This window comes from Erithacus rubecula (genome assembly GCF_903797595.1).
Source record: "Erithacus rubecula genome assembly, chromosome: 22".
NCBI lineage: Eukaryota > Metazoa > Chordata > Aves > Passeriformes > Muscicapidae > Erithacus > Erithacus rubecula.
The window spans coordinates 7,449,392-7,467,078 of NC_136674.1; the positions used below are offsets into that span (position 1 = coordinate 7,449,392).

The following is a 17,687-nucleotide window of genomic DNA, read 5'->3' on the forward strand; positions in this document are numbered from 1 at the left end:
TCTCCTGGAAAGAGGATCTTCCCATCCCCAGCCACTTCTGGAAACACTGGGGCACCACCAAATGGCAGCAGCAGTACTAGTAATCCAAAAAGATCTTATCAGAAATGGAGAATAGTCACAAAATTTACTTATGTTCAGATCTGTGATACAGAGGTTTCATCAAGACTTGAAATACAAAACCACACACAGAGCACCTTAGGAGGAGCCAAGCCATCCCAGTTAGTTCAAATCTTTTGCATCAATACTCTCAACCCTTGCCATTTCTCACAGCTCATCATTTACCCTTAATAAATTCATGATGTGTCTTTTACACATGACCAGCTGCATGTTTTACCATCAAATCACAGAGCAGCAGCAATTTGAAGTTTGGAGAGTACTTCCACAAAATCCAGCACAGACCTGGAGTTCAACCAGTTGTGTCTCTCCTTCCTGCCCTCCCCAGTAACACTGGAATTTTGGAATGTCTTACAAGCATTTGGCAATTTTGGAGGCTAGCAGAACAATACTGTCCCCAAGAATATCACAGAAGATTCTCTGCATTTTCTCAGTGCCAAATCAAGGGTGCTGTGTTCCTGACAGCCAAGACAGAGAGAGCCAAGTATTATCAACACTTCACAAATGGACAAAAATATCAGAAGACTCAAGAGTCCCAGATATCAAACTCCAGTCCAGATCAGAAAAGAGAGTTGTCATCCCCCCCATAGCACAGTCTCTGAAATGAGAATGTGTGAGAATAGTTACAGGCAGTTCACAGCCAGATTAGAGCTTTTTCTAAAAGGAGCTGTATGCTGCAGTGTATCCTGTGTACTGGAAGCCTAATAAAAACATTTTCTCCTTAATGCCACTTTTTAAAGAGACCATAAAATAGTAAAAGCAATAAAAAAAAAAAAATAAAATACAAGGGAAGTCTATTCAAGCAGGCAGAGTAGATACACATAGAGACTCCCACATACATCTATCAAGCATAAAACTAAATAAGGCAGAAAGGTTCATTATCAATCCATGTGGGAGCAGAAAACAAATAATAACTAAGGGCAGTGCTGACCCTAAGATTTTCTATGGCTTTGTTAATTTCTCTCTTATCTACAACAATTACACAAAACACCACTCTGTGCAAATGGTTGTGATTTCTTTCTGAAACAGGCAATGTGCTCACTGCAGTAACCAGGATGTGCTGGTAATTCCCAGGTGTGCTCACCCACCTTAGTCAGGCACTAAAAAGGACTGTGAGTGGAGTTTGCTACAACCCAACTTTATTCTGCACACAAAGGACATGACATCTGGCCTGACCATTAAATATGGTAATGGATTAAAGCCCTGCCAATCCAGCCACTGTTTTCCTATTGAAAGCAGGTATCTAGCACAAGTAGGTCAGAAGTTGCTTTCCCCAGGTGAGCTGGATGGAAGGGAACAGATCAAGATGTTTTCAATCACTGCAGTTGTGTAAGAGAAAAAGAACAAAACAAATAAGCCTTTGCAATACTGTAGAGATTCTGTTTGCAATCCTGAAGAGATGAAGGCATGACCTAAATTTAGAGTTGTTTTTCCAAAGAAAAGCACTCTGTTAATAGAAGGACTCTTGTTTCTGATGCAAAAATAAACACTTTTCAGTCCCAGGTGGTTTAGGATACTGGCTGGAGGTGGCTTGGCAAACAAGTTAAAAAAACTGCTACCCAGACAAATTCCAGAGAGAAAAGCCACTGAAAACAGCAGCCACCACTGCCACCATCAGAGGAGCAGGAACCTTAAGATGTGCCTGTACTGTGACACACCAAACCCCAACTCAGTTTTCTCCCAGCTCTTCTGCTGGGTGATCCCAAAGCAGTTTGCAGGTATAGCTGAGTACCCTCTCCAATTCCCTGACAGCCATTTTCAGCTTTCAAGGAAGAGGCAGCAAGTTTGCATGGCTTGCAGTGTGGCAAGAGCATCTTACTCCCTTTATATATATGTATGTATATATATTTCTTCAGATACATACATATATATATATATATATATATATATATATATATATATATATATATATATATATAAAGCATTTTACTTGGAAAATTACAGGTTTATGCAAGTCAAATACATTTTCAGAAGTGAAGAAGCATCAGGAGTTTCAGTAGTATCAATATTCCACTGCTCTTGGATGTGCAGGAGACAAAAATATACAGCTGGTATCACACCAGAGAGGCCACTGGTATTTCAGAGCACTGATGTCTCCCTTCTGGCACAGAGCCTGCCCTGCCAGCACATCTGAATCAGGGCCAGCACACAGCATAAAACAGCAGCTCTCAATGTGTAATCCTCAGCATTAAGACTATTCTACAGCAACAGGGATATGGCAAAAAATAATTGCACTTCTAGAAATTCTTTCTTCCTAAGCCCTTTGAGACTGCAATCTCATGAATCACATGCTGCAGTTGTGACAAATGCTACCACAGGAAAGCTGGGTAAAAGAACAGAGGCCAAGAATATGGGAAATTCTAAAGAAGCTTTCTTTCGATTTTAATAAGTAATTAAATTATGAAATAAATTCGTTGGCTATCTGTAATATATTACATGTTTAAAATAAAACAACCAACCCACTCCAAAATCCAAAAGCTCCACCTTAGAGTGGTATTGGTTACAGGAGAATAACCTGTCATTTATTGCTACAGAGCACCACAGCAAAAGCCTCTTCCAATTACTCCTCTCCTCTCCTCTCCTCTCCTCTCCTCTCCTCTCCTCTCCTCTCCTCTCCTCTCCTCTCCTCTCCTCTCCTCTCCTCTCCTCTCCTCTCCTCTCCTCTCCTCTCCTCTCCTCTCCTCTCCTCTCCTCTCCTCTCCTCATCCTCTCCTCTCCTCTCCTCTCCTCTCCTCTCCTCTCCTCTCCTCTCCTCTCCTCTCCTCTCCTCTCCTCTCCTCTCCTCTCCTCTCCTCAACAGAATTCTTTTCAAATTTAAGGACAAACAGGAAATTATGCTTCAAGATCCTTAACATGTCAGGATGTTCCTTGCTGAACAAGCATCAAACACCAAATATTTACTTAAACCATACAAAACTTATTTGAATGCTTTAGATATAAAAAGTGAAAGCCAGAGGTGCTTAAGAAACATTTGCCAAATCACTTTTCCTCAATCCCCAAGATGTAAGTGCAGTATCTCACACACAGCATGTGCACACAAACATGATTCACACATATTTCAAATCCAACAGGGAGGGAGGATAAGACAAAGCCCTGGCTGTGGTTTAAGAAAACTATTTTTGGTAACAAAAGCTAATTTTCCCTCCTCACCACCACTGAAACAAGGCATACACCAATAGTAGAGCCAAGACTGTCATTTAATAACTAAAAGGTTTCAGTGTGGGTAAGGACTGTTAGACAATGGTGCCTGAAAGCACAGTCAGAGAGAGCTCACACTCCCCACAAAGACCATGCAAACATCTCCTGTATGATCACCTGATCTGAAGCAAATTCAGAAATTCCTGCTACAAGTCATTGTCCTCAGACTAACAAAATGGCTTTTTCAATGCATTCCCACACCTGGCAAGGTGTGATATTGCTGTCTAAGGTCAGCAGAACACAAGCAGGACACAACTGGGGCAGCACAGAAGCTGTCAGACTGTCAGATGACAGCTTCCAGTCTGTCCTTCTGCCTCCAGAAGCAGAGATCATACAAGAATGCAGAAGTAGAAACTCAGCAGAAACCCCCAGCCATCATCCACCATCCCCTGCTCCCACACCTTCACAGTGCTCCAAACATCATGCTCTAGTCTGGCCTTGCCAAGAAGAAAAGAGATTTACAAGCCTAGGAATAAAATTCTCTGTGCTAAAAAGTAATGAAAACAAATGATGTTTTACAGCTTAAATTAAGTTCCTGCAACAAATGGATGAGAAAAATTTTGCAAGGCTGGTTAATTACAACATGTAAAGCATTTAAGTGACACCTAAATCACATTTTACAACCTTGGACAAGAAAGGCAATTTCAGTGCACTCCCACCAAACATCCTATGATATCAAACTCTTGCAATCTTCTTTAGAACAAGCCAACCTGCATTGCAGCCCAACTTCATCTTTACCAGTTCTTCCTTCCCAGTAAAAATGCAGATTTCCACAGATCTGGCAGGAACCTTTAAACCACTCAGCTTACAGCAGCTTACATATAATTAGCACATTGCTAATAATTGCCATACAAGACAAGTTTTGCTCATTTGACCATCACCATCATATAGAAGATCTGTTTAGGCCTTCTTGAGCACAATGAATTCTGTGGGTTTAATTTTTATTCCTAAACCTCTCCTCCTCTCTGGCTGCTTTAAACATGCAGAACAGCAATTTGCAAACAAAAGGGGTCATGTGTCCTCCTGGGACTGTTTGAATAAATATCCATACATATTCCCAGTGCAGGTGAACTTCCCAGTCACTATCTCAACAATGGAAAAAATGGGAAAGCAATCACCTGCTCATCATCTGCTAAAGCAGCAGGTGAACTGGATCCCTCATCTCCATGAGAAAGGTTCAAGACCAAGACTCAGACATGGCAAAAGTGCCTCCAAGTAGAGAAAAACCACAGGATGTGGAGCCAAATCAGACTTTGGATACTCTATTTTTGGGTTTCAGGTTTTGCTACCTTTCTTCTGAAAAAGAACAAAGCTCCCTGGAAGCAAAGAAAAAAGTGGCTGCAGAGGAATCTCCATCATCCCACCCCCTGCTAACTCCCCTCTCCTCTATTTTTATTATCCTTCACAAACCTCTTCACCTATGGCTCAGATGTGCTGCTGTAGGCAGCAGCAAGGAAAAGTTAAGCAACCACTTAAGTTATGATTCCATTCCTATTCCCAGGGCTCTGAAGAGCAGCAGTTGATCAGACCAGCTGCTCACTTCACTCTGCTGTGACTGAGGACTTGCCAGACAACACAAAGTTTATCCCATTAGTTACACTGGCACATCCTCCTCCACAACCTGAAGCATGACAAGCACTTTAACCACTGCTGCTCAATCTGGCTGGAAATGTGGATTGAGCTGCACCTCACACAAACCACCTTTATATAATGCAGTTATGTCAGTTTAGACCCTACAGGTAAAGATACTCATTGATTTCACTGACACAGTCACAAGAGATGAGTGTTAAATGTACTTGAGACAGCAGAAACCCCAGCACCAGCAGTGCTAACAGGTTAAATATACAGCCTGAAGATCATATATAGAACATTCACTCACACACAGGTTTCTTCATGCCCTAAACCATCACTTCTTTGTTTAATCAGGGACTCTACAAACCACATTCTCTTCACTGCTGACAAGGAATGGACTTTTTCAGTCCTTGGTTCTCCTACAAACAGTGCTCTGGAGGATGTTCTTGCCAGAGGAAAAGCCTCAACTTGCACTTGACTAACCACAGGGAGAGAGTCTGCTCACTGCAGCAGGACATCTGTGCCCAGCACAAGTGTGCACAGATACAGCTGCTTCCTTCAGCACTGTTCTGTTGGCAGCTGGGGGAGGCAAAAAAAGTAATTAAAAGAACAATTATAGCTTCCTCCTATGGTCACCACAGTCTAACAAGATGTAGTGGTACAAGTGAGAAGCTGCTATATTTTAAAGAAGTAAGGAGGAGTCAGTGCACTCAGAGAGATCTGACAGTGCAGTTTTTCAGGGGATGCATGCATGTTAAATACCAGGTGCACTGATAGGTTTTCTGCCTCAGATAAAGGGTCTGCAGGACATTTGTCCAGTCAAAGCAATGAACATATAAAATAATACACAAAACTCTGGGCCAGGCCTGGCTGATGGTATTAGATAGCAGCTCTGAATATTTCACTGCCATACAACAAATGGTGAGCATGAAGGGCTGGGGAAAACCTTGTGCTTTTCTTCCACAGAGGCCAACAGGCAGACCCTGGGGACACAGCAATCCATTCTGAGTGCTGCTGCATCCACAATGACTGCTGCTTTGGTCAACACACAGATTCATTTCTCCCTGGGGTAACCCTTACCATATCAGAAAGGCCAATCAGTCTTAACATGTCGCTCCAAAAAAAAAAAAAAAAAATCAATATATTATTAGTCTAAATTCTTGGAAAATGAAAAGATGCCATAATTAAGTGAGCCATGAGGACACAAGATAAATCAGCAGCAGAACAAAGATTAGCATCCATGAGCTCTGATGTTTTTTGCTCTTCCTGTAATGCCCAGTTACAGAAGTGAAATACTGGTGAGGAATACTGGTACCATGGGACATACTGAGACCAGAGGAGAAAAGAACAGGAATGGACTCTGTGCAATGCAACCCAGCCTGCCTTTCCCACATTAAATATAATAATCAGAAAATATGCTCATTTTCCTTCTTCTCTCCCCAGTTAATGATACAGTCACAATTTTTTAAAATAATCGAAAAGAATTTGGTTTCTTAATATGACACTGTTTATTTTGGAGCATTTCTACTTTGCTTTTACAAGTTTCTCACTCTGAACATCAGAGCAAGAAATGTTCTTTTGTCAAGAAATCAAAGCAAAGACACTTGCAGGACATCCCAGTATCTGAGGCTCAAAGAAACATGACCAAGAAACCTCTCAGGAAATCATCTGGGACACTCCTTTTTTTCAACTCTGGCTTTCCTCTTGGAAAAAAAAAACCCAAACCAACCCACCCCCAAAGCTTTAATTTTGTCAATTTCTATTTAACCTTATTTATTATTTATATATTGTAGTATTGAACATCAAGAGGCTCCACTGACACCTCAAGTTACTCATTGATAAGACCAAGACCAAAACTCTCCTCCCAGTTGCCTCCTCACCCTCACTGCTCCTCCCAATATTTTCCAAGCCAGTTGTCTCCTTTAAATCCCTCAATTCAGAAGAGACCTGCAATAGGATTTTCTTGAGGCAATTCAGAAGGCAGCTACAGCATAGTGCAGCCTATTTAAGGAGACTTTGCTGAAGTCTAATTTAATAATTTAGGAGATTTAAGAGCAGCACATGTTTAAAAAAAGCCCATGTTGCCTAGGCACTGTGTGCTTTTAGCTGCTGCCCCTGATACCAAGCTTGATGTTGCAAAAACAAAGTTTTTTATTTTTTGAGAACATTTATCAGCAAATAATGAGAAATTAGAATTCCCATACATCACCCACTGAAGTTTAGCTTGCATGCATTATAAAAAAAAGGTACTTGCATGTCAGTAAAATTGTTAGCTTGGAATACTGAAATAAAAATAAAAAAAAGTTGGAAATTGTACTGGGTTGAACTTTGAAAATTCATTGTTTTGGATGCTGACCAGCAGACATCTTTTCATTTTGCAGAATCCACTGAGAGAGAGAGGGTGACAGGAGAGAGGGCACAGTGCCCTTGGGGAGAGGGACAGGGCTGGAAACTCTGCTCTGTGTGGAGGCTGCTGAGAAATCCTGCAGAGCTGCCTGAACTCCCTTCTTGTGCTTCAGCCTCTGCAGAGTGGCATTTTAATGTGTGCCAAGGGAAAGCAGCAAGAGAAGCAGCCAATCCCCACTACTCCCACTACAATAAAAATGGAGCTGCCACTTGGTGCACAAACACTTGGGGACATCCTTGTCAGTGAGCAGGGCCCAGATTGGCATTTCATTTTGTGCTGTGGAAACCTTAATCTTTTTCTGCTTGCCAACAAAACACCCTTCCAACACACCTCCTAATACTCCCACATCAAGATCCCATAGCTCACTGTAAAGAGAACATAAATCATTCCCCAGAACTTCAACAGGATTCTATCCTAATATTTTTTATATTTTGCAACATTAATATATCTTGAGACCATATGACTGAGAGTTGCTGATTTTATTACACCACAGCCACTTCTTCCCCTCCCTGTGTTTGTTATGCCATTATTAAATATATGGCAGTGACCCTGTCTCTGAGCAAACTTTTCCCATTTTCTCTACACAAACACCTACCCCTCAAACTGTTGGAGGGGCTGTGTTTGGGAGGCTGAGCACAACACACTTGGGTGGTTCAATCTCTTTTTAAAAACTATCAACTCTCCATGTGTCAGATGGCAAGTTTAATTTAGTAGGCTAGGAAATTACTCGTAGTTGGAAAATCACTGCAATATGGTTTAAATCTAACTCAGCAAGTCCATCCTACAGGCAGGGCTGTTACTGCTCTGGAACACTTCCCTCCTTGGACAGCTCTTACCAGCAGCTGTGTCTATAGCAAGAATTAAAGTTTATGTGACCTTTTAATTTTCTTACTTTTTCCCAGCAACAGATTAGAATGTTTCCTCCATTACTGAGGGTTTGTTACATGATCATCAACACAAACAGCTGGACAGCAGTGAGCAGAATAAATACAGCCTGATCTCCAGAATCACAATAAAGAGGCAAACAGAAGCTTTTTCATGTTCTGCTTGTGCTACACAGAGTATAGTGGAATATAAAGATAACAGGGCAGTGTCTCTGTGCCAGTCAATTAATGCCTGCTATCACTATGGATTTGTTTGGGGGAAATGCAGGCAACTGTCTGCTAGACACTTGTGGCAAAAAACAGAGAGGCCATTAGAAGGCACAAAGAAGTACAACAAAACAAAAAAACTGTATGAAGGGAAAATAAACAAACATAAACAGCTCACAACATGCATGATGCTGCCAAGAGACCCTGCAGGTTCAGTGACAGGGTCCCACATTAAACTGAAATACACCACAAGCACACCAAGTTCTCAGTGCAAACACAAGTGAAAACTCGTGCCATGGGATTTTGGGCACTCAGCTTTAAATGCAGTCCTGAAGGAGGACCTGAAACATTTAAACAGACCTTTTTAAATTTTCAACCATCTTACACAAGTAAGAGAGAAACATAGCTTAGAAAGCTGTTCCTCAGGGAGACATGTATTGCTGTGGCATCAGACACCTTTCCAAAGAACATCAGAGACTATTTATAGGTGCTGTCAATGTCCTGCTGCTCACCAAAGGAAAATGTTTTCCTTTGCACAATCCCAGTGCAAGAAACACTCAAAAAATGAAAGGCTGGGATGCAATAATCCACATGAAAACTATCCTTAAGGTCTGTGAACTAAAAATCTCCACACAAAAATGTAGGGCACTCTGGCTGTGACCCAGCAAAGCATTTTAAGCATTCAATTGCTTCCCCCTCAACTTCAGTGGACAGTTTACATATCTAGAGCCAGTTCATGTCACAAGGCTTTGCTGGCTTGTGATGACATAGATCAAAAATGCCCAAGAGCCCACCCATAGCTCAGCTTTACCTTGCAAAACACAAACTCTCCTTGACCATCACCTTACAGAAAACAAAAACAGGAACAGGACACAGACTGGAGCCAAAGCATGTCAGTTTGATGTAGATTTTCCAGCTGCAAACGATTTCTTTTTATTAAGGAAAGGACACATACTGAACCAAAGGAAGATGAAAAGGATGGGTTCCACAGGCAACAGTCTCTGCAGCACTGCATCCCTTGGATCTCAGTGCCTGAGCACAGCTCACCTTCTGAAGGTGTGTCCAGCAGTGACAGCTCTAGAGAGGCACAGGGTGTCTGAGCTGTGCCAAGGCACAGAGGATGCTCTGGAGGAAGGGAGCCTTTCACTCAGAGCTCCCACCAGCTGCCTGCCCACTGCTCATTCCTGATGCAAAGGAGGTAGAGCTGAACTGATGCTGCTTCTTATCTGGGGAGGTTTATTTTGCTTCATTTTTAGTAACAGCTTCTGCAGAATATTCCCTAACAAGTTCTGCTACCTGTTGGAAGCTATCTGTGAGCACACAGGCAGGGCATGGTGCATTAGTGTGGGGATCCATTCATCTCCCCCAGCAGGAAGTGAAATACTCCCAAACACTCACACAGAGGGGTGCTGGCTTCTGAGGCTTTGCAGCACTTTTACTGCTCTTGTTGTATGAAAGTTTAATTAATTTTTAACTTAGATATTTACATAGAACATAAACTGTTCAGAGGGACAACTGTCAACCAGCCAAGACCTCTTTGGCAAGGCTTTGGGATCATATTTTACTCTTCTGGTGATGGCAGCTCTGGCACAGAACTGTTTCAGTTCTGTAAAATTATGTCTATATATGTTTGATCCCTTTGGGGAGACTGCCAAAGCACCAAGATTAATTAGCAACTTACCTAAAATACACTCTCTATTAGATAGATCTTAAAGGGTTCCTTGTTAAAGACAGCTTTATAAAAACACATTTTGAAATACTAATGAATCTGTATGACATAAGATGACATTTTGAACTTTGTCTCAGTGCCCATTCTCATTTCCACACTAAGCAAAATTACTTTTATTACTTTCATGACAGCTCTGCACTTACATCAGCTCTGCAGAGTTCCAGCCAAATCACAGAAAATAAACTCACTTGATGGACAAATACAGCCTCATTATGCTTCCAGCTACTGCAACATCCACAATCAATATAGCTTTGAATGTAAATAAAAAGGCAGGAATGTATTTAAATTGATGTGTGACCACAGTGCAAAAGTAATTGCAGAGGCTCTTAGCAATTGTGTTGATGGGTACACTCCCAGTGCCTTTCCCAAAGGAAAAGAACAAGGAATGGATATGTATCCCTTTGAAAGGCAGGTGTCTACTAGGGAAGGCAGGAGCCCCCATTGGATTGGAGAATGTAAACCCCCTCCCTCCTAATTACTGTAATTTTGAAATTAAGGGGCTCTCAGGTAAAGATCTGAGGATAGGAATGGCAGTTCTTTACTAGTGTGTATAACAAGGCAAACAAAGAGCAGCAGCAATGGAATTGCTAACAAACAGCCCAGGGACCCCGTCCAGCCCAGGGACAGAGGGAGGAGAGAGGCTTTGGCTGGCCCAGCCCTGGCACTCGGTGCCTGCCCTGCAGGACTCTGAGCAGCACCGAGCTGGAAGGGCAGCAACGAGCAGAGAGCCCGGACTGGGGGAGCAGATGGGTCAGAACCTGGGACAGTGCCTGAACTGCGGGTCCTGGCAGGGCAGGGCTGGGGAATGGAACACAGAGAGACAGAGCAGAGAGACATAGAGAGAGCAGAGAGACAGCAGAGAGACACAGAGAGAGCCAGAGCAGAGAGACACAGAGAGAGCCAGAGCAGAGAGACACAGAGAGAGCCAGAGCAGAGAGACACAGAGAGAGCCAGAGCAGAGAGACACAGAGAGAGCCAGAGCAGAGAGACACAGAGAGAGCCAGAGCAGAGAGACATAGAGAGAGACAGGGCAGGGAGACACAGAGAGACAGAGCAGAGAGACAGAGAGAGACCCAGAGCAGAGAGAGCCAGGGCAAGAGAGAGCCAGAGCAGGGAGACACAGAGCAGAGACCCAGAGCAGAGCAGAGGAACGGTGGGGCTGGGGCAGCACGGCCTGAGCAGGGCAGGGATGGGGGCTCAGGGCTCCAGGAACACGAGCACATGGGGACAGGACCCTCTTTTACTCAGGCAGGGGTTAATAAGGTCCTGAGTCAGTGGTTGCTCTCACGAGGAAAGGCTCATCCCACAGAAGAAGACAAAGAAGATGAAGAAGACAGTGATGAAGAAGACAAAGAAGACAAAGAAGAAGAGTGTCCCTGAAACAGCAGGGTGAGAGAGCCAGCAGCTGCCCCAGCCCTCCTTTGCCTACCCAAAATCCCAAGGTATCTCTGTCCCTCGGAGAGAAACGCCCCAGATGAGAGAAAATGCAACCAGACACCCTCCTTCTGAGTTTGTTTCCTTATGTATTCATTAATGCCCAGTAGCCAGTGTTTCTTAGCAACTTATGGGAAAAAAATTCTATAGGTAAGAAGAGCAAAAGGAAAGAAACCTAACCCCCAATATGAAGCCATTTCTGTAAATCCATGGAAAAAGTTTCAGACTAGAAGAGGTTTTGTCTGCCAGGAGACAACACCTTACTCCTGGCAGTAGTAATGTTTCATTTATTAGTGATATTTCCAAACTGGTTCCAATACTGCTGGCCAACAGGCTGTACTTCTCAGGAAAAGTACAGCTGTTCCAGGCCAGGCTTCAGCCTGTTTCCAGTTGGGAGCTGGCAGGTGCCACTGCCTGCAGGAGTCTGCATCAGCAGCACACCTGGGTACTGCAATGCAACGAGCCACACGTTTTCTTTTCCCTCTTCACCTGATCCTCATGCTCACAGAGAGTTTTTAGGGTGGAAACATTAGTTCATTAACTCATCCAGTCCTCATATATGGGAATGGGGGATACTGCAGTTTCACCACAATTATCAGTGCAGCACTGAGGGGTCTGTGCTGCAACAGCATCAGCCCAGGGACAGCCCAGGACTGCACAATTACAGAATTAGATGTTACTGTAGCTGTGCTCATCAGACCAATACAGCTAAAAATAAACCAGGAAGACATTCCTCACATAAGGCTCAGGAGGGTTCTGGTATGTAGCTGAGTCATGCAATAATCATTAAATTAAACACATCTTGATCCCTGGTTTATGCTCCATCAGCACAAACTAAAAAACTAAGCTTTTGTGCGTATTGAAAAAGCACTGAGACACAAGAAAGTAATTTGAAGGTCAAGGTCTCCTGGAAAGTGACTGCAGCAGTAAGAATGAATTGTCCTAAGAAAGGAGGAAGTGAGCTCTAGCTCACACCCGTTTTTCTCCAAACAGAATTTGAGAGAATATGTTTAGTGTTTGTGGAAGACATCAGGCTGACAGGAACATCCTTAGTCCATGAAGCAGCACAAGCCTCCCCCATACTGTCAGCACCACACATATTCTGCTGGCTAACTGCACTGCCAGTGAGATCACCTGTGCCAGACACTTCTCACAATTCACTAGCACCAGGACAACTCAAAGGGATAATGCAAGCTCCACTTGTGATGGCTCCTCATGTCCCCATACTAGTTACCCAGGCCAGACTGCTCCTCTCCAAGCCAGAGCCAGCTGAGCAGCATCTGAATGGCTCCTGCACTTCCTACAGGATCTTCTCTGTTACCACTGCCCAGAAATGGAGTTTGACAAACCTGTAGCAGGCACAATAGCAGGCACAGGAACAACAGCACACACACAGTTCAGGTTTGCTGTCTCTTGACCAGACCCCAGGCAGGCACTTAATGACCAAATTTAACTTTACACTAGAGGCCCCAGCAAGAGCAGAGCTTGTTGAAGTAAGAGGTGGGCATGTAGGCCAGTGGCCACGAGATCTTGCTTAGAGGCTCTAAAAACATAGGGAGCAGTCTGGCTGAGAGGAGACATAGAACAGACTCCCTGCCTGCACTGCTCTCACAAACTTCCCAGGTAATAGGGTGAGGAGGAAGGAATGGCCCACTCCCATACTCTTCATCAATCACTTTTCATTTTGTGCACAACCACCTTAAAGCTCAAGCTGAAGGTGCATCTCCTTCTCCCCCAGGCTGGCTGGGCCAGTGGCCAGCAGCCCTGCTGAACCAGAACCCCAGGGTTCATTATCAGACCAGCACAAGGCACCTGCCCAGAGCTGAGCCTCCACCTTCCTGTGCAGAGCACGGCTCTTCCCACCTGGGGTGGCCCTGGGGACACCCTGCTAAAGCTATCTGCAGAGCCAAGAAGTCAGAATCCCACTGGGATTAGCTGTCCATACAGATGCAGCACCCATATCCAGAACAATCACCACTAACAAGAGGAATGTTAAAACATAAATTAAGCCTCCAGTCCCTAGGACTAAGCTAGTTTAATGATTAGAAGCCAGTATTCAGGGCTTAAAGTGGAAGACCACCCCATTTGCTTCTCAGTCATCAGGGCTGGCCAAATTCAGAGTATCATTAAACCTTTGGTGTTTTCAGGACTCTTGAGTTAGCACAGCCCTTTTGGAAACTGAGTCCTTCCACCTCATTTTCCCAAAGACTGCCAGGGAGAAATTACCCCCCTGCTTTACCCACATCACTTTGCCACATACACCCACCTGGCTTGACTGCTATGCTACCCACTAGGATACCAAAACACATTTGCATTGAGAATCAGTGAGAAAATTTAATTGAAGACCTGACAAACTGGACATTTGATGCTGGGAGGTCAGAATTCCTGAAATAGAAGCACTGTGAAAAAAATGTAAAGCTGCAGCTCCAAGCTCCACAGGCTTTCCAAAGCTCACTCTCCATGTGCCTTTGTTTGAACAGCAGTATATCCATGTTCTGTACCCAGCTCCCACACACTCCACGTGTCCTCCCCTGCTCCTCCCCCCCACAGGCAAACACACTCTGCAAACAAAGCTCCAGCAGCTCTGTGGAAGCCTTGTAGAAGGAGAATGCTATTCCCTGTGGAGAAGCAAAGATACCCACATAAAGGAGCTGTCTGCTTGGGATGCTGTTCTGGTCTCCTGAGGATGGGATCAAGTATGTGCCTTACAATTAATTTGTTATTTGTGTAACACATCCTTATTACCATCTATTACCATCCACTGAAATTATTAAGAGCTCAATTCCCTTTCTTTTTTCTTTTCTTGTCTTCCTTAAATCAAAGCCATTCCTGTTGGGTTAAAACAGTCTGAACTGCAATTTACACTGACAATGTAAGGGAGCCCTACTGCAAACTCACACCTACCCCTTCACATTCCCTGCAATGATCAGAAACAATAAAACAGCTATTTATGAAACAGAGAGATCAATCTAGGATGCATTTCTGCAGGGGGCAGACACAGAGTACAGCTGGGGGCTGGGAAAGTTTGAGACAGTGCTACTGGCCTAGAGGGGTTTTGGTTATTAACTGTGTGAAAGGCCCCCCACTGCAGTGAAAATCCAGACAGGCCTCATTCCCTGCTCCAGCAACACTGAGCTGTTCACTCACCCTGCAATGTTTTATTGATAAGGCTCCACTAATTTTGTGTTAGTCAGGCACAGGCAACCATCAAAAATCAGAGCTGTGGTACAGGTGGTTTTACACTAAACACAGCAGCACACAGACTATAAAATGCAGGACAGCTAGCAAGGCACAGAACAGACTCAAGAACCTGACCTCAAGGGGGCAGGGACTGCAGCATATCCATTAATAGTGAGGAACTTCTTACAAAGAAGGAAATAATCAAGGAATGAACAACTGGAGTCAACCCCTATCACAGTCAGGCCTCAACCCTGAAAGCTGCAGGCAGTTTTTAAAGGAGATGCTACCAAGGACCCCCCATGATTGTGGATATATTCTGTGGCACTTCCACAACTTCACACACCTGAAGCAGCAAGGCAGTATTTGCAAAAGTTCTGCCCCCTCAGGAATCACTTCCAAAACTGGGCAGCCCTAAAAGCATATTATAAACATAATAAAAATCATCTGATCTGCCATGTTTAAGTGACTTCTCTGATTGACTGTTACACAGCTTTGTTTTTTTATTTTCATTCTTACCTGCTGATGTTGCCTGGCTGCTGCTGTGATAAACTCAACAAGAGTATCTACTAATGGCTTACACATGATCTGTAACAAAGAAAGACAGGGTCTCTTATTAGTGGTTTGCTGACAGACAGGTTTTCTTTTTCAAGCAAAACAGTCTATATTTTACACAGCCTCTTGAGTAAGAAGAAAATTACACAAGAAAGAGAAATGCCCAAAAAACAGCAACAGTTTATTTGAAAATTAACAGCTTTGTTCACACCAGCTCCGAGTGAAATCCTGATCACAACAAAAAGCAGCAGCAAAACTCTTCACCCAGAAAAATCAGGCAAGCATTTTCAGCCCCTATGTCCTGCCAAGTGAAAACTAAAGTCTGCATCTGGCCAACACTTTCTTGTAATGTCAATTCACTTTGTGCAGAGCCTCAGTCCCAGGCAAAGAACATGTTTAGCTATAGCCAGGTGGGTTGGTCTCTTCTCCCAGGGAACAAATGACAGGACAAAAGGAAAGGGCCTAAAATTGCACCAGGGGAGGAGGTTTACATTAGGTATAAGGAGAAACCTCTTCACTGAAAGGGTTGTCAGGGACTGGCACAGGCTCTCAGGGAAGGGGTAGAGTCACTACCCCTGGAGGTATTTACAAAGCCATGTGGTAATTCTAAAAGACAATTCTACAAGGAACCGTCATATGGAATTCAAGGGCTTCAGAAATCTGTAGATGGGATCTTAAGTTTGCTGTCCCTGTGGCCAACACACAACCCTGATCTCCGTCCATTTCTCAAACTTACATGCAAGGCATCATGGCCTGGTGTCCTAAGAGATCTGGCAAGCAGAGGAACTCTCTCCTGGATGGAGTCCTCAGAGCCTGAAAGCATTCTGCCCCAGTTACACAAGCCTACATCTCCTCCCACCCTCACATCAGACATCAATTCTAAGAGGTCTTCTGGCAGCTGTCTCTAGCTTGCTCTGACCCAAAAACCCCTGAAGAATTGTATGACGTTCAGGCCCATGGGCTGTTTCTTAAAAACTGGCTGTCCTCATAGAGGAGAATGAGCCCCAGGCATAGGTCAAGCTTGCAGGAAATATCTCAAACATTTCAGACACTTGCACTCTCTGAATATCAGGCTTGGAGATTAGATTCCAATTAGACTTTACACTCCTCAGCCTTCTTGGAAGAAATGTGAGAAACTGAGCATGCAGTCAGAGCAAAGATGGACAGAACTACATTGGTTGTTCAAACAAGGTAACTTGTTTTGTCCTTGTGCAAACCTTGCTCATCCATGTTGTCTTGAATACTGGTAAAAAATTAGAGTTTCTTAGGCTATGTTTTAGAGAGCAGCCTGCTGCTCACCTGCTTTCTGCATGCACTATCCCAGTCCAAACCATAAATGAGATCCTGGCCTCCTGCAGTGCTGCTATAAAAACTGAATCTGAGTTTTAGAGGCTGAGCAGCTGAAAATCCAAGGAAACCTAACAGCAATTTCAAAAGTGTGCAATAAAGCCGAGAAGTTTCCTACTACTTTCCTCCCTACTTTCCCCAGAATTACAATCATATTTTGGACCAGCAGAAGACAGCACAGCACACTGGGAAGGCAGCAGCACTCACTGGGAAGCGTTTGAAGAGATCATGGAACATGGAGAAGGTCAGGGGACTGTTCCGTTTACTGAGGAACTTGGTCAGTGCCTGCTGATAGATAACAGCCACCTTCTCCACATCCAAACAGCCTGGGTTCAAAAGCTGCAGGGAAGAAAACAGAACAAAAGCATTTCCAGTGAAACACAAGAATGAATCACTAACAATGAATAAATTAATTTTCACCAGTTCTAAGAGGTTTTCCAACAACTAGTCATGCTTGAGATACAACACAGAACCATGAATAAACAGCCAAATGGGCCCCAAATTGCTCTCCCAGGCATTGACAGCCATCTGAACTTGTCACTGAAGGGCAGCACAGCTTCCCTTCCTAGTAGGACTACACACAGTCCATGTAGTGTGGGGGCTGTGCTCTAGGCTTGTGGCTGGCATGAGTAGTACACAGAGCACTGCAAGCCCATCCTGCAGTAGCTGGGCTGTGCACATGGAGTTCTCAGCTGAAGAGCCCTTTGTATCTGTAGATTTCAGTGTATGTACATATCTGTATCCACCCTTAGCATTTATGTCCAGGACTCATAGGTAGTCAGCAGACAAGCTCTACCACTGATCAGGGATCCAGCAATCCCAAAATTGTGTCCATGCTCCAATATCCCCCTCTGGTGGGGAACAAGAATCCCAGACATACAGCAACCAGCTGAGATCTGCTCAGGCTACATGGATCTAAACAAACAGGAGTTACTGAAGAGCCAGGTGTGAAGCACTGCATCCCAACATGATGCTTCTCTGGACATCATCCTGGATCCACTGAATCAGCAGCCCCTGTGCCTATGGGCAAGCAGGCACTGAAAGGCAGGAGGCTGAGGGCCAG

General features: G+C 44.0%; 1 protein-coding gene across 2 annotated transcripts in view; it reads right to left on the reverse strand.

Annotated features, from left to right (window-relative positions):
* MYBBP1A (MYB binding protein 1a) overlaps window positions 1–17,687 on the reverse strand; it is a 52,111-nt gene that overhangs the window by 16,348 nt on the left and 18,076 nt on the right. For both annotated transcript variants that reach the window (XM_079324896.1, XM_079324895.1), the window contains exons 22-23: window positions 16,832–16,963; window positions 15,242–15,310 (exon numbers count right to left, since the gene is read on the reverse strand). In XM_079324896.1, coding sequence (XP_079181022.1) covers window positions 15,242–15,310; window positions 16,832–16,963 — 201 coding nt within the window. The remainder of the gene's footprint in view (window positions 1–15,241; window positions 15,311–16,831; window positions 16,964–17,687) is intronic.